The sequence below is a fragment of the Mesoplodon mirus genome (genome assembly GCF_964341445.2).
Source record: "Mesoplodon mirus genome assembly, chromosome: 9".
Classification (NCBI taxonomy): domain Eukaryota; kingdom Metazoa; phylum Chordata; class Mammalia; order Artiodactyla; family Ziphiidae; genus Mesoplodon; species Mesoplodon mirus.
The window spans coordinates 54350903-54368803 of NC_138985.1; the positions used below are offsets into that span (position 1 = coordinate 54350903).

Consider the following 17901-nt stretch of genomic DNA (forward strand, 5'->3'; position numbering starts at 1 on the left):
ATCATTATCCTTCCATACAGAGAACCCCAGAACTGACTTGTCCCCCAAAAGACTTCCAGACCTTAAGAAGCAGCCTGGGACTCTCTATGGTGACAGGCCGATTTAGACATTGCTTCTGAGTTCTAGAAGTGCTGTAAAATAGCAGCCAGTTTCCTGATGACTTATCGTGGCAGGGCTGCTGGGCAACATGTGGATATGAATACACCAGTGGAACCCTGATAATTTTTATTGCCAAGGAACTCTGGCAACTGCTTTGAATGATAAACCCTAAATAGAAGTTGTTTATTGACCAGTGTTCTGAGATCATTTCCCTGAAACAGTTTCACAGTATGGATGGACTGCTGGCCTCCTTGATAAGATGGGAGCCACTTTAGTGGTCACTAAGGGTGTGACTGGGGACATAAACCAGAGTAGCTAGGGGCCGCTACTCTTGGGTCCAGTTAAAGACCTGAATCTTTCCCCCCACAATTAAAATGTTTCATCCCATTACTTTACCCATTGGCCACGCCAATGAGCAAGTATTCATTTTCACATAAGGATATGGTTGAAGACTGAAATATTAGCATTCAGATTCCGATTAAATACAAATGGTCAGATGATAAAGGGCAAATTTAGGATGGTGGTTATCTCTTATGGAGAAGGGAAATGGAATCAGGAAGGCATACACAGGGATGCCGAATCTTTTAAAAATACTATTTTATTTTTTAATCTTAGAAATTGGCTATCTGTTTATTGTTTTATCCTCTACAGCGTTTTGTTTTTTTTGTGGGGGAGGTTTTTTTTTTTTTTTTTTTTTTGCGATATATCTTTTTTTTTTTTAAAAAGTGAGGTATAGAAACCAGAAGGGAGACAATCGTCAGCTGTGCTCACGGTCACAGAAAAGGAAGGTTACAATCTAGTCTTAGGTTCATCCTTGCCCCTTTCCCCCTCCCTCCACCCATCTGATATCAATTAGTGATGTTTTAATTTTCAACCCCGCTGTGTTTCTATGTCAATATTTGTGTTTCAGGTTGTGGGTGTAAATGCAGAGAGGCACCCCTAGAGCTGATGTTTGTGATTGACAGCTCAGAAAGTGTGGGACCGGAGAACTTTCCGATTATCAAAGACTTTGTGAAGACTCTGACTGACAGAGTTGCGCTGGACCTTGCCACGGTCCACGTAGGCGTAATCAACTATGGCCGTAAGGTAGAGGAGGTGGATCATTTGACGCAGTTCTCCAGCAAGGATGACCTCAAGCGGGCCGTGGACAACATGCAGTATCTGGGAGAAGGCACCTACACAGTCACAGCTCTCCATGCCGCCAACCGCATGTTCGAAGCCGCAAGGCTGGGTGTGAAGAAGGCGGCCTTGGTCATCACTGATGAGCAGACAGATATGTGAGATGAAAAGAATCTGACAGAGGTGGTGAAGGATGCCAGTGACATTCGATGTGGAAATATTTGTGATTGGGGTGGTGAAGAGAAATGACCCCAACTTCGAGATGTTCCACAAAGAAATGAATCTCATTGCTACCGACCCAGACAGGGAGCATGTTTAATCTATTTGATGACTTTGTTACCCTTCAAGGTAAGACTCAGCTCCAGAGGAAAGGAATTCACACTGTCCTTCCAAGTACCACATCACAGAATTATCCTGACCAAAAATGAAAATCAGGAGGCTAATGAGGTGTATACTGGCATTAAATTGTAACACAGAAACTCTGGAAGACAAAGACGTTTAGTATTTCATTCAGGGAGTACAATCCCTTGTTGGCCTTGGAGTTGTTTAACTCGGGTAGCTGCAATTCAAGGACTAAAAAGAAAGGACAGGATTTGGGGGCATTGCTAAGATTAGTTCATGTTCTAAAAGTTACCTAACTTGGATAAGAGATGGAGCAAGCCAGCAGCAAGACAGAAAATAACTCATTTTGATTCTATGGTTATCATAGAATAACTCAAGACAGAAAATAATTCATTTTGATTCTACAGTTATCATAGAATCAAAATGAATTAAGAAGTGCAGAATGAGTGGAAAACAGGGATGGTAATCTAAAGAGATGAGAGACACGGTAACTGGGATTATTTTCTTCTATTCTCTCTTCTCTGTTCCTATGAAAAGAGATAATGAAGAGTAAACAAGTTGACGTCAGGAGTTTATCTTAAAGAACAACATGTTGAATATTCCTCATACACTCAGTGCTGATCTGATGGCTTTCCCTATGTTGCTTTACCCTTCACATGAACTGACATTTCCTGACGAGCCCTGCTAAGACACTGACTCACCGACCAACATCACTTTACAATGAAACACTCCAGTTCTCTGGAAACTGATAACACATTCTGGCAGGGCCCACACCCAGAAAGCTTGTGAAATAAGTAAAATTTATATTTAATGTGTTTGCAGGCCTCAGTTTGACACCATCCTTCCTTCTCCACTCATCTGGGAGCAGGGCCTGACAAAGCCTCATGCTGTTCCCAGCCTACTCCAGGTACCAGCACGTCTGGTCCTAAGGAGAGCAGACCATGCTCAGAACCTTCCCACTTTCCCTCTTTCTCCAGACCTTTCTAACCTGGGGTCCCATTTCCTTAACACCCTATTGGGTGACTGGTCTATTCAATCTCACTGGGCTGTTAATGTGTTAGAACGGCCAGCAATATTACACATTTCAGAGACATGTTATATTTTAATAATTGAAGAGCTATATCATCTTAATCAAAGGAGTTACTAATTTGTTCTAGGCAATGAGGGGTATATTTTTGGACTGGGTGGCTTTTTGCAATTCCCAAAACCAGAGGTAACTGCCTGTTAAACTTATTATGGGTTAGACTTGTCCCTTCCACAGAGTAGTTCGCAGATAACAGACAGACACTTCGGATAACAAGCATTTAATCATTCTTTTGCCTATTTGGGCCATCAAATATTATTAAATTAAATTAAATAATTAAATTATTTTGGATGGCCTCTTACAGATGAGGTAAAAATGCGTTAAAACTTCGTTCCGGGCTTCCCTGGTGGTGCAGTGGTTGACAGTTCACCTGCCGATGCAGGGGACACGGGTTCGTGCCCCGGTCCAGGAAGATCCCACATGCCGCAGAGCAGCTGGGCCGGTGAGCCATGGCCGCTGAGCCTGCGTGTCCGGAGCCTGTGCTCCGCAACGGGAGAGGTCACAACAGTGAGAGGCCCGCGTACCGCAAAAAAAAAAAAAAAAAAAAAAAAACTTTGTTCCCCTAGTGGTTGACTTCAAGTGATGGGGAAGTGTCTGTTTACTTTAAGGAGAGTGCAAAAGGTCTCTCTTTTTTTTTTTTTTTTTTAACGCGGGCCTCTCACTGTTGTGGCCTCTCCCGTTGCGGAGCACAGGCTCCGGACGCGCAGGCTCAGCGGCCATGGCTCACGGGCCCAGCTGCTCCACGGCACGTGGGATCTTCCCAGACTGGGGCACGAACCCGTGTCCCCTGCATCGGCTGGCGGACTCCCAACCACTGTGCCACCAGGGAAGCCCCCAAAAGGTCTCTTTAAACAGATTTTGAGTGATGTTTCATTGCTCCTCCTGTTCCCTTTTCTACTTCTCTTTTAAAAGATAGATACCCTGAAGCAAAAATTGTTTAAAAAAAGTTGTGAGGATTTTGAATCCTACCTCTCATATTTTGGGTTCACCACTGCTTCAACCTGGATTTGGGATATCGGGGGAAGAACTCATTGAATCCGCTCCAGAACCCCAGAAAGAAATTTCTGAGTCTGTAAGTAACTGTCTTGCTTAATTTGTAAGCCTAAAATCGTGTATTCAGTCTGTTTTACATCAAAGACAATCTTGCCCCACGCTGTCGAGAATCAACTGAGGTATGGATATTTTCAGGTCCTTGGCTCTAAATAGCAGGCTTTTGTCTCCAGATTTCTAGCTCTGAAATAGCTCTGGGGCTTATGAGCTTGAATATGAGATTTTTTAATATTTCCATATTTTATAATTATTTATTAAATGTTACAAATAATATTTTTATGTTATATCCCTGCCACCACCAAAAGTAATCGTGTACATTAGAACAGATTAACACTATACTATTTGAATCAATTAATACTATTTGAATCAATTAATACTATACTATTTGAATCTTGCCACACTGGCAGATCTTTCTGTATGGGGTCACAATTCTCCCTCATCTGTCTGGGTATCCACTCCCCACTTTGCACCCTCTCAAGTTTCTTCCAAGTGCACACATGCTCAGCCTGCACTCTCCCAGCTTCCAATCCACGCTCTTGTTCATTTAGCTTCCCCCGCCTGTGCCCAGAGTGGGGACAGGGAGGGAAACCATGCATGCATATCACACAAGGTGGGTGCTTCATTTCAGAGCTCCCCAATCACCTGTGCATGAAAGAACTACCTCCTGAATGTATTGAGACAAATGTGATCATCCTTAGAGCAAGCTTCTGGGAACTGACTTCAGCCGATCAGGTCACAAGCAACTGTTAGTTTCTTTTAGGTGAAAACTGGAGAGCCTCTCATAGTTACTGGTAAGTGAGTGTTGTAGTCTCTTCCCCACCAAGTTACAACTAAAGCAGCTGTGGACTGATGTTCACTGCATGTATGGACATCGTCTAGCAAGCAGGCACACAGCAGTGTCCCTATTTTGTAAGCTCAGTGAAGTCCCTGTGCTGTCCTTTTATGAAGTCTTCATAGACATGAAAGATTCATTTTGAGCCAGTGCAACAGTATTCAAGCATCAGGATTCAGCTAACTGTATAGTTGGACTAAGGCCCTGAGAAACCTCCATATCAGGAGGTGGATGCAGAACCATTCATGAGTCAGGCCTAGGATGCCATTCCTATGGGGACAGATTACAGGACTCACAAGATTTTTATATTATGTTCAAAAAGGGACAGAAAGGCCTCTAATATATTTCTATTTGATTAAATACGAACTGACTTCGAGATGAGACATTCCAATTAGGGCAATAGACTGCCCCTGGATTGTAGATTGAAATTAACACACGCATTTATATCACATGGTCTATATCAGGGGGTCAACAAACCCTTTCTGTAAAGGGCCATATAGTAAAGATTCTGGGTTTTGCAGGCCATTGGATCTCTGTTGCCATGACTCAACTCTGCCTTTGAAATGCAAAAGCAGCCATAGCCAGTACTTCAATGAATAAACATGGCTGTGTCCAGATAAAACTTATTTCCCAAAACAGGTGAAGACTCAGATTTGGCCCATGGGATTTGCCAACTCTGGGTTTTACTCAGTATTTTAAAGTAAGTTACAGACAGTAATGTACACAGTCCATCTACTCCTGCTTGTGTGAGTTACCCCTTTGTTCTTCCCTTAGTCAACCCATGTCCCTTTCTAAAAACTTCCTACACAAGAGCAAACTCAGGTTTCATCCAGCAAGTGGTGCCTAAACGGAGCTCTCCTCATAATGAATTCCAGTGGCATGTATTGATCATTTACTGCAGTGCTCAGGGGTGGCTCTTAGGACACAGTTCCTGCCCAGGAGAAGTCCATGGTCTCTCAGTGAATGGATAAGTACAAGAGGTATTAAGAACTTTAGCAGAGCTACGGATGAAGCTCAAGAGACGGTACAGTTAAGTTCAGGGCAGAGTAATGGAAGCCTTTACAGAGGAGGTGGTGTTGAGCTGAGTTTTAAGACTAAGTAAGTGTTTTTGAAGGCAAGAGTAGGGGGAAGCATACTTCCAAGAAAAGGGAACATGTGGGGGCAAAGGGGAAATCCAAAGGGAATGGCATTTTAAGAAATGAGGACAAGTTCAATCTAACTGGAGCCGAAGGTGTATCTGGCAGAAGGGCAAGAGTTAAAACTGGACAAATAATTAGAGGACTAATTATAAGTGGCTCCATGTGTCAAGCTAAGGAGCTTGAACTTCATCCATAGGCCAGGCAACCAGGAGAAAGCAGGAGAGTCTTAAAAGCAAGGGTCGTATGGTCACATTTGGTTGCATTATGAAAGATAAATAGAAGGAGGAGGGGGAGAGGAGACTGGAGGTGGGATAAGAGGAGTAATGGTCCAGGTGAGAGATAATGAGGCCTTAAACTAAGGCAGGGGCCATTGGAATAAAGGGATACATGGATTAGAAAGCCATTTCTGGGGTAGAATGAACAGGATTTAGTGACTGAATGGATTGGAGGTTAGGGAAAGGGTTTGGGGAGGGCGGATGTATCTCTAGCTTGGAGATGAGGTGAACTGAAACACCATCCACTGAGATGGAGAATATAGGAGGCAGGGTAGGGTTCTCTGAAGGAAAATAATGGGCTTATTTTGTACCAAAGCGGAGGTGGCTGAGGGACATCCAAGGCAACGGCACAGAATGAGACAAGAGCCTGTGCCTCTGGTGCCATGACGCAGGAAGTTAGATGCCCTGAGAGAAAAGTGATGTTAACAGGTTATGACAGAGGAGGCATTCTAGTAGCTGGTGGGGGCGGGGGGGGGGCATAAGAAGAGGACATCCAAAATAGTTTAGATTTGTAACACCAAGAGTCACAGGGTGGGTATCAGTTGGATCTCCGTAGGGGCCCTCTGACTGAGATAGTGGGAGCTTGTAATGAACCTGAACTTGGATAGTCCCTCTTGTCTCTACACCTTCTCACCCTGTCTCTCTTTGCACAAGCACTGAAGAGTGAATTTTTAAAAGTGAACGATCCTAATAGATATTTAGTCTGAACAAACATATATGCATTTATATTCACATTTTAGATCGGTCATATGTATATGTAATGTATACACACACATAAATACAAAAACATATGTATGTATCTGTGCATGCACACCCACCTTTATCTAAAAGTATAATTATAGTATTGAAACACCTAAAGTAACATGAATCTGTCAAAACCTTTCAATCCTCAGATGGTTCCCAAGCCTACCCTAGGCAATACTGCAAAATAAATAAACAATCTCAGAAGCCATTTCCCTTTTTGCGTCTCTATTTCCTCTCTGTTGTCTCTTCTATCACTCCTTAAGACACCTATCTCTGTACTCCTTCTTCCTCTCCTTTCTATCAAAATCTGTTTTTAGGGGAAAATCTGATATCAGTTATTACACTTTTGTGAGAAATCTAAGCTAATGGGTTGATTTAAGTCAAGAAGGACATGCATTTGAACTATTTTATCTAGTTGTGGAATGAACATGATGTACACTATACATCAACAAACAGATGTATTGGGAAATTTGGAAAGCAGAAGGATTTCCCAGGTTCCACTAAATTCATAATGCTTTGGCAATCCCAGCTCTGTTGCCTTTTCAGGCCAGTCTTGAGAAGCTAAATGTGTACATCCATTCTATTCTGCCTCTTTCCTGAAATCTCAGGATAGTTTATACTTTCTTCTGGAATTTATCACATTTTAACATTGTTAATACTTATTTTTGTATGTACCTTAACTTTCCTAATGGATTTAAATTCCTTGAGGACATCTGTGTCTAATTAAATTTTGTGTCTCTCAGGTCCTAAAACTGTGCTTCGTCTTGCACACAGTAGATGCTCAATAAATACTTATGGACCAAACCAAGGCTATACCAACTGTTAGAAAAAGAAATCTGAAGATTTCCTTCGGTGAAAGATATCAACTATACCATCATTAACAAGATTGTATACATAAAAATATCCTTATCTTTTATGGGACTAACAATGTTGGTACTTGATGTTCCTTTATTCTTTCTGGGTGTGGCCAGTTGGGGAAAGATTTCCCAGATATAAATGGGAAGAGGCCAATTAAATCAAGTAAACATCATTTAATCAGACCAAGTGGCTATATCCAGTAATGGCCCATTAGGCAAATAAGTATATGGATTTCATATATGAAGTCACTTCTTGTCATTCTAAATGTATTCATAATTAATGTCAATGCAAAGAGTGTTTATTCACTGAAGCCAGTTTCTTGTAACAGTATTACAGATTTCTTTCCCCCTTGAAAGAGCAGAAAGGAAAGAAGCCCTGTCTACCCTTTCCATAAAGGTCCTTTTTTGTATTATGAAAAATTGTCCCCAGATTGCAAATAACTTAGATAACTGGCAGCAGAGATTTTTTTCTCTCTGTAGAAAGGAGGCTGTGGGATTCCTATGAGGAGTGATTCCACAGCAACACAGTGAAGGTGACAGCCAAGCTGGTGTGGCAAGAGTCCCTCTGAGTAGCTCCTGCATGAGGTGGAGAGGCATGGTGGAGGCCAAGGGGGAGCTCAGAGTCCCCTCCTTCTATTTAATATGGTCCTGATGTAGAGTCCAATGCCAGCCTTAAGCCGAGCATGCCGGTTCCTCATTTCTATGGAAGAAATGGATGTTCTGTATAGACGTAAATTACAGAAAACTAACACAGCAGGCTGACTTTGCTGGCTGTCCTGCCCTCTCTTTGTCCATCCTCTCTTTTAGTGAGACCCTATCCCTGGTCCCCATTCCACTGGCCGCATTTCTCCCCTCCTTTCATTATCACACAAGCTGCTCAAAGATCTCCATCTCCATTTTCATTTTTTTCATCTCTTCCATCTCTTACTCTCAATGCCCCATAACCCTTATGTGTTCTTACTCCATCTCAAGATGCATCTAAAGAGGGCCACTTCTGAAGCCAGGGTTCCACTGGCAATTTCTTTGAGAACCGGAGGCTTAGGCAGGTTCTGCCTTGATAATGGAATTGGATGTTTCCCTTCATCCTCAGACCTGACCATGGGCTCTGTCCTCAACTCTGATGTGACACCTGCTTGTCCCCTACTGTGTTCTGAGGCCATTCCCTTCTGCATCTTCCAAGACCAGGATCTTCCTTCCCTGTGGTACCCTTTCCTGATGACACTTCTGACTCTTTCCGTAGAGTCAGGAAATAGGCTTCGGCCTCTCCCATCTCAAAAATTCCCAAACCCTCTCTTAGTTCACATGTGCCTTTTGCTACTGTCCTATCTCTATGTTTATATAATAAAGTTATTCCACAGGCCAGTCTCTGCTGTCTCTGCCCCTCACAAGCACACATGCACCCTCACTCTCCTTCTCTCCATCTCCCTCTGGCTCTCACTGTTTCCTCACTTCTGTTCCCCTGGGAAACCCTCTGAAGTCAGGCTGCTGCCTCCAATATGCCCCTGAAGCTCATCTGAAAAAGTCACCAACAACTCTTTAATTGCCAAATCTTTATTGCCATATTCTTACCTAATCTCTCTTTTGCATGTATCACCATGCCGCTGCTTATTTCTGATTTTGCAAGTCGTCTCTCTCCTTGTCCTTCTTCTGAGCATTCTTTCTCAATTGCTTTTGGGTTTTTTCTTTCTCTGTTTACCCCTTAATATTAAACTCAATTTTTCTGAGATTTGTCCTTAGCCTGCTTCTCTTCTTGTTCCATATTCTCTTTCTGAGTTCCAAAGCCACGTGTGCTAACTCTCAAATCTGCCTCCCCAATCCAGACCTTTCTCCTGGGTCCCAGATTCACATTTTGATTGTCTGTGCACATCTTCTTCTGGGTGCCCCAAAGGCATTCAACATGGAATACATTCACCGTGCTGCTCCTCCAGATTTCCTTCCTAGGGGTATGGTCCCTCCAACCAGCCGGGTACCTGGCAAGAAACCTGGGATACACCTGTAGCTCTGTTTTCACTGTATCGTCCCCACTTGTTGGTACTATGGTCTTTGGTCTGTTCTTATCATCCCTCGATCTATGCTCTCAATTCCTTCCTCCTCATCAATACCTCTACTGCTTTAGATCAGGGCCTCATCATTTCTTAACAGTATTTAATAATATGGTCTCAAAACTCTTATCCCATCTCTCTCTCTTTTCTATATCCTCTTCAGCTTATCCATTACTTGCTGATAGTGTCATTTTATATCTTTGCTCTTTTAAAAATAACATCATTGAATTATTTATCATATATATGATTCCATTTTGGCTGAATTTTCTTAAAAACCTGTCTTTAGTACCATGGCCTATATTTTAACTTGGTACTGAATACCCATGACAGATTAGGAAAAAGACACAAATATTTGAGGACATCTATATTTTCTCCTTATGTCATATTCAAGTAAAATTTTATAAGCTGCTCCATCATATTATACCCACTATTGAATGAAGTAGCCTATTCAAAGTCCATAATCAATACTTTCAAACTACATGGACTTTTTAAATTTTCAAAAGACTTGGGACTAAGCCTAATACTAGTTTATTTTCTCCACTGACACGAAAATTAAGTTGATTTCCTGAAATCAGACCTAATTATTTGTAAGTGGCCTTGACTAAGCCACATACACAGATATAGCTATATTGGTCAATACAATAATTTATTTGTTTATAAAGTAAAATTAATACTTTCTCATTGTGGTAGCCAAAAAACCTCAAACTCTTCTTGATAAACTGCATAAAAATGAATTATTAGTATTGCCAGGTGATGTTTCTGTAGAAGCCTCATATATTGCTAATCATAGACTTATTAGCCTCAGAATGTAAGATGTTCCTCTCTTAGGGAGAAGAAAAAAATAACATATTGCAAACTGATCTAGAAAAAATATCCAAGATCTGGAAGTCAGGAAACTTGGCTTGTAGTCTCAATGTTGAAGTTAAATCCTTTATTTCCTTGTCTCCAGAATTTATACTTTTCCTACTTTATTATTTCAGAGATTGGTGTGCATCTGCTTAGTGTGCTGTGCTCTTTTTTTAGACTTAAAATTTATAGTGTATTCCACGTGAATGACATCTTAGAAATGAGATCTGACAGCTGCCTGGCATTGGGTGAATCACCTGTTTCTTAAGGTTTCCATTTCCTCATTTGTAAAATAAGGGATTATTACCAGAATATTCTTCCTTTTGTAAAAGTATGTGATTAGAACAGTCAAAAACCTTTACTGGGCAATGCCAGAATGGAGGACATTATGCTAATGTATGAGAGGGTTTAGACAGAATAAAATCCTGCAGTTTCCCTCTAGGAAAGCTGCAAGCGATCAGGGGAGGTGCAGTCCAAACTCAAGGTGTTCCTCACAGCCCTCAGCAATCTTAAATGCAAATGGAGAGCATTCAGTTTAAGTGCTTGCGTGCTGAGAGACCTGGCAAAGAAGCATTATTACCTGGGAAGCCTCAATCAAGGTCAGAACCTGCGAAGCCAGGCACCCTGAAGGCCTTGGCAGTGCCCCAGCTGGCAGGAGAAGAATCCCCACTGCTGACTGGGAGAAACGTGGCCCTGCACTGCTGGGGAAAGCTAAGTCTGAGCACATGGGCTAATACACATGATCATCAGCACTCACCCAGGAAAGACGGGAGCTCAAGTTTAAAGAGCTTGTCTGCAATATATGCAAGGTTCTGGGTAATGAGTTATGAGGAAAATGTTCGGAAATCAGAAACCAAAGGACCTTCTAGAGCTGTGTGGCACCTACTTAGTTATCCTCCTTTAGGTCATACACTCACATTCTTGGATGCTGCTTGAAATCTGTTTTCTCCCCTTAAAGATCTGCTCTAAGGCTAGAAGGGACTGAGCATAACACATCTGCCTGTCCAGCTGCACGGAACAGCCCGGCCTCCAGGTGTCAGCCCCTCATGTGCCCGGCTCCTCTGCTGTGTTTTACTGTGTGAGCTCTGCTCGGAGCTGGGGCCATTCATCTCCTCCAAGGCAGGCCAGTGTGGGGGGAGCAGAAGTGTGCAGAGCTGATAGGCAGCCTGCTGTGTTTAGGGTTAAGATTTATAAATAATAATAATAATAATAACAGAGAACGCATATAGCAAACACTGGAGTGCCCACCACCCAGACATAACTGGTGTTTCCCTCTGTTCATCACTGTTGCTTCAGATAAACTTAGAGTCCTTGCTGTTCTCCTTCAGAGTCTCTTTCACCTCCTCCTCCTCTCTCCAGAAGCAGCCACTATCATGAATTCGGTGTGTATTCTGCCAGTAAAGTTTGGGGTGGCTTATATCCCACTTTCAGAGTTGGAAGGTATGTTAGGGACTAATCTTTTCCTATTTTAAAATGATGACATTAAAGCCCAGAGGAGAGAATTCTCTGGGAGTCCAGTGGTTAGGACTGCTTGCTGCTTCCACTTCAGGGGGCGCGGGTTTGATCGTTGGTCCGGGAACTAGGATTCCGCATGCTGTGTGGCATGGCCAAAAAAATCAATCAATAAAATAAAATAATAAAGCCTAGAGGAATTGAATAATGAATCCAAAGTGTCCCCCATCCCCCTCTCTCTCCCTCTTTCTGTCTTTCTCTCTGACCCATTCTGAACTTACCCAGTGGCAAATATTTCCTCCTCCATGCTATAAAGATTTTAAATAAAGAAGAAAAGGCAGGAAGGAAGAAAAAAAGAGAGAGAGAGAGAAATGTGGCATGGCTTAATTTGTCTTATCAGGAAAGTGATATTTACACATGTGAAACCAGAAATGATCGAGAGGATAGGCTTAAAGGTTAACTTCTGCATGGTCAGGGCCAAGTATGGAGCAGCAGAGGTACCATGCACCTTCTGGAAGGGGGGCCTTAGTACTGACTGGGTCCCTGGGGAAGGTTCTGCTGCTGGGGACGAACTTTTCCTGGGCGGTGGTGGGAGGACTGACTTTGAGAACCAGAGGCAGCGTGAGGAAGAGGAAGGAATGAGAGCGTAGCAGGGTGTGCTGGGAGGAGTGGGACGTGGGGTTACAAACGTGGGGAGGAAGCAGGAAGTGGTGGGGCTATAGGTAGATCAGTTGGAGGACTTTTGACCCATCAAATTTGATCTCTTTTTCCAATCATAATATCTCATAAATGGTGATAGCTTAGGGAAGACACTTACTAGTGAAAGTATACATTGGTAAAACTTTGTCTCACAAGGCTCAAATATGTGTGTTCCTTGACCAGAATGAGCAATGTGGTTTCTACAGAAAAAAAAAAAAAAAAGCAAATAAATTAAATGTTAAAAAACGCTATTGTAGTTATGTATATTCTGTATTCAAAATGGTGTTATAGAGTCACAGTAAAATATATGGAAACATAATATATTAAATTAAAAAACCCCAGAAAACCAAACATACAGTATATATTTTGTTAAAAAAAATATATATGCGTATAGAAAAAAGACTGGGGAAAAAACCACCTGAGTATCAACAACAATTATTTCCGGGAAGTGGAATCACTTGTGATTTCTAGTTTCTTCCTTGCTTGTCCAGATTTTGTAAATTCCCTTCAATGAACATGTTTGCTTTTGTAATAAGAAAATTATAAAAATGGCAAACTATAATATATAACATAATTATGTATTATGTAAACTATACATAATATAATTATGTATTTGCTTAAATAAACTGAAATCTCATGGAGCCAAAATATAAAATTATTCTCATTTATGAAAAAAAAATATTTCACTTGTTCTAGAACCTGAGGTGTAATGTTCTAGTAGTCAAAATTCCCAAATAGGGCTTCCCAGGTGGCGCAGTGGTTAAGAATCCACCTGCCAATGCAGGGGACATGGGTTCGAGCCCTGGTCCGGGAAGATCCCACATGCCACAGAGCAATTAAGCTCATGCACCACAACTACTGAGCCTAAGCTCTAGAGCCCGTGAGCCACAACTACTGAGCCCGTGTGCCACAACTACTGAAGCCCACGCGCCTAGAGCCCATGCTCCACAACAAGAGAAGCCACTGCAATGAGAAGCCCGCGTACTGAAATGAAGAGCAGCCCCAGCTCGCTGCAACTAGAGAAAGCCTGTGCACAGCAACAAAGACCCAACAGAGCCAAAAATAAATAAATTTATTTTTTAAAAAATTCCCAAATAATGACATAACTGAGAAAGAAAACATACACTCCTAAACTTACAAGAGGTAAAGAATGACTTATGAGACCTTAAGACTTGAACAAGATGGTTATTTAGAGGCTGAGTTAATTCCTTTAAGAGAACCATGCTGCCCAGTGAAGTTCTTCAAAGGAACATTCTCACCTGACAGTATATCTCAAGTGTAGCCATAATGTTTGTTGTCTCTTTTATGTTTGATAAGCTACTCCTCAGTCAAGCTTTTCTTTTAACTTATTTTTTGCTTAAAATGAAATATGAGCAAGCAAAAAAACAAAAAAAAAAACAGCATTTCTTTCCTGAAAAGGGCATTTCTAATTTTGCCACTAACTTACCAATAATTGGGGGGAAGCTTTAGATTATTAATTATTAATTATTTGGAGCTTCAGGTTCCTCCATAGAAAATGAAGTACTGATAAATGTTTCCTCTAAACTTAAAATTCTGTAGCTCTATGAATATAACAAAATTCTCACTCAAATCGTCATCTGCATATACAGGATCATTCTGAAAGAAAGAGGAATGCCAACTGACCCACAGTTCTACCTCCATTTGTACCAAAAGATGTGTTTGGGGTTAGTGAAACATCACTACTGTATTTGAATTGAGTGCCCTTTATATAGGCTGATAACCAGACCAGTCCCAATGGAAATATTTGCTCTGATAATCATTTAATTATTGTAAAAATATACACACATGAGTAATAGAGTTAGCTAGCTCTTCCGCACTGTGTGTATGTGCGGGGGGCGGGTACAGAATCAAAAGCAGTGGAACAGTTTAGATGGCAGAGAGCAGCTAATGATGACAGCTGGCTTTGGTCATAAGATGACAGGGGGGCTTCCCTGGTGGCGCAGTGGTTGAGAGTCCTCCAGCCGATGCAGGGGACACGGGTTCGTGCCCCGGTCCGGGAAGATCCCACATGCCGCGGAGCGGCTGGGCCTGTGAGCCATGGCCGCTGAGCCTGCGCGTCTGGAGCCTGTGCTCCACAATGGGAGAGGCCACAGCAGTGAGAGGCCCGCGTACGGCGAAAAAAAAAAGATGACAGGAAACACAGGTGAGGAAGCATCAAAAATGACTTTACCTAGTTCACAGATTTGCCTATTTAAATAAATAAACAAAAGCAAACAAACAAGACAGGGCCTTGCAAGGATAAATGACCACACTGTGCTAGGACTGAAATGAATTATCAATTCAACCTCATGTAGCTGGGGTCCAAGGAAAAAGAAAAAGAACTTAATTGGACCCATAAAAGATTGTCCTAGCTCCTGGCAACTGTAGTCAAGAATAACTGATGTGACTTTTTTTTTAAAGTTTTTAAGCAAAACACATTTTCTTCCTTGTTTCATTATATATCATAAATTTAGATGAAACTTGGAAATCTTAGTTCAGAAAACTTGCTTTTGAAATTATAATCCTTTATCCCTTAGCTAGCATACATTTCTCAGAACTTCTTAGAAGCTAAGCATCCTGCAGCACTTGACATTTGCTGGGGTCCAGATAATAGGATGAGATGAGAAGTGATTGCTATTGTTTTTATTTTAGCAGTATTATTGTCCTCTGTCACTTCAATTCCCAATCTCAACATTGGTGGAGTTCATGGTAGATATTTTGGAATATATTGTTAAGTTCTCTAGTTTTAGTAAACAGAGAGGAAAAGGCCATTAAAAAAAAAAAGGTCAAAGAAATTAGTGGTTATTCTACCTCTTCATACAACTGACTAAGAAAAGGATGAAGATGAACTCCTCCCAAACTCACATCTTTTGTACCCTGCAGGTAGATCTCTCTGAAAGGCCCAGCACAAAAGCATTTGTGCCTGGCAGTGGGAAAAATGTGTGTGACCACGAGGTGGTCAGAAAATCCATAACTTAGGTATTCAGGAATGCCTGACATAGGGGAGAGGCATCATTTCGTGAGCTTTTATTGAAATAATTAATATTGAAGAACTGGGGAGAAACTTTTCTTTAAGTGTTCCCCAAAGTAAAGTAGCTTTTTTGACTTGATATCACCAGATTCAAAACTGCGGATTTTTTGTATAGGTCAGTGTCTCTGAAGCCCAGGACAAAAAGAATGAGCCTTCAGAGCCCACCTGGGCTGCCAGCCTTGCTGCCACTCCATCATCTGAGGCTGCCACCACCCAGGGGCCATTGCTCAGGTCCCCTGAGGATCAGGCAGAGGGTCTGGAAACCAGAGCTCAAAGTCCCATTTTGAACTCAGAGCGAGAAAAGTTCGTGCACGAAGGTAAGAGATTTCTGCCTATCAGCTGTTGTATCTATAATATCAAGAAGGCACAGAAAGGATGGTCTCTAAAATCTCATCCAGAGAGAACATGTTTTGACTCTAAACAGGGAGGACAAAAGACACTTTTCATTTCATTTTATTATATATAAAATTAGAAAACTGGCTGGTTGTTGGAACAAATTTGGTCAATCAAAAAACTTAAAGCTCTTATAGTGTTTATTGTTATTTTAAAATTTGAAAGCCTTTAGAGAGGATATTGCGCTCATGTTTGCAGTAGCTCTTACCACTCCCTATTGTCTTACATGAAGCCTTCACACATGTAGACATTTGAATTTTTGACCCCTGGTTGGAAGTAAGAAAAAGAAGCTAGAATCTAGATTCCAATTCATCAGCATATTTTCTATGGAGTTAATGTCTATAGAAATTAATCATTACATACACATTTGTGAAGAACATGCAAGAGAGACAACATCCTTGCCCCAAAGCAGCTTAGATTGGCTTGACAACAATATACATTATTCAGTTATTGCTTTTAAAGAGTGGAGGTAGCGAGAATCCACTTGCTCCCTTCTATTTGGCCGAAAAGATAAATTTAGAGGTCAGTTTTAGCAAATAAGTGAATTGAGACATATTCCAAATCTGGGGAAATGATTATGGCAGATCGAGAAAGGGCTTATTTTGCTATTAAGAAATGAAGCTTATGGCATGTAAACTGTCACACAGAACACAAGTGTCAGGCAGCAAATATCTATTTGGTCTTTTTTGGGAATTTTCTCACCTTGGTATAAGTTCCTCAGTAAGAAATAATAATTAAAGCACTAAGGACAAACATGAAATAAAAAGGGATTTAACAAACAGCTTTATTGTTGTAACTCTAATTAGCTTTATTTTTTATTTTTTTGGAGAGTGGAAGTGTTTCTGAAACTTATTTGTAAACTGACATTAGAAGGTCATGTTTTTATTGTCCTGTAAAAGCTGATCTTTTGGGCTTCCCTGGTGGCGCAGTGGTTAAGAATCCGCCTGCCAATGCAGGGGACACGGGTTCGAGCCCTGGTCCGTGAAGATCCCACATGCTGCGGAGCAACTAAGCCCGGGCGCCACAACTACTGAGCCTGTGCTCTTGAGCTCTGAGCCACAACTACTGAGCCCGCGTGCCACAACTACTGAAGCCCGTGCACCTAGAGCCCATGCTCTGCAACAAGAGAAGCCACCGCAATGAGAAGCCCAGGCACTGCAACGAAGAGTAGCCCCCGCTCACCACAACTAGAGAAAGCTGCACACAGCAACAAAGAACCAAAGCAGCCAAAAGTAAATAAATAAAATAAATAAATTTATTTTTAAAAAAGCTGATCTTTTTAAAAGAAAATTGTGATATAAGGAGAGCCCTTCATGGAGGTAGCCATTGTTGGCACGTATTCAAGTGGCACCCCAGAAACAGCCCAGGACCACCTTGCTGCATGCCCTAGCCCAAGCCAAAGGAACATTCTGGCCCCACTCACTTCATGCTACAGCCTAGCACTAGATCTGGGGTGGCCACAAGTGAAACAAGTGAAAAGACAGGATCATGGGGTACATCCGAGCCAAACTCTGTAAGCCCATGAGCCCTACTTGCTTCAGCACTCCCCTCCTTTTGGGGCAAAGATTCCAGAGTGAAGAGAAGGAAAAACACACACTTTAAGGGAGAAGAGTCAGCTCAAGCCTGACCCTCGGGGCTTCCACTCCAGCAACCTGGGAGCAGACCCAAGGGCGGTGACAACCACTGAGCAGAGAGGACGTCCTGCCTCACACACAGCTCCAGTTCTAGCTCCTCCACCTCCAGCCCAATCCCCTACCAAGGTGACAGCTGCCAGCTCACCCTGAGGAAAGACATGGCTGGCATCCACATCAAATCCAGCTCTCCCACCAAAGGCAGTGGGCACATGCACATAGCATAGGGACACTCCTACATAAGAACACCCCTTCAAAACCAAAAT

General features: G+C 42.0%; 1 protein-coding gene across 1 annotated transcript in view; it reads left to right on the forward strand.

Moving 5' to 3' along the window:
- The window catches only part of COL28A1 (collagen type XXVIII alpha 1 chain), a gene marked incomplete at its 5' end in the record, with an annotated part of 146241 nt that extends 129878 nt beyond the window's left edge, over positions 1 to 16363 (forward strand). The window contains 7 exon segments of the mRNA XM_082632228.1: positions 1010 to 1377; positions 1381 to 1425; positions 1427 to 1534; positions 1536 to 1566; positions 3561 to 3615; positions 3617 to 3716; positions 15727 to 16363. Of these exon segments, the coding sequence (XP_082488354.1) occupies positions 1010 to 1377; positions 1381 to 1425; positions 1427 to 1534; positions 1536 to 1566; positions 3561 to 3615; positions 3617 to 3716; positions 15727 to 16077 (1058 nt within the window). The 3' untranslated portion in view covers positions 16078 to 16363.
- Between the last annotated feature and the right edge of the window lie 1538 nt (positions 16364 to 17901).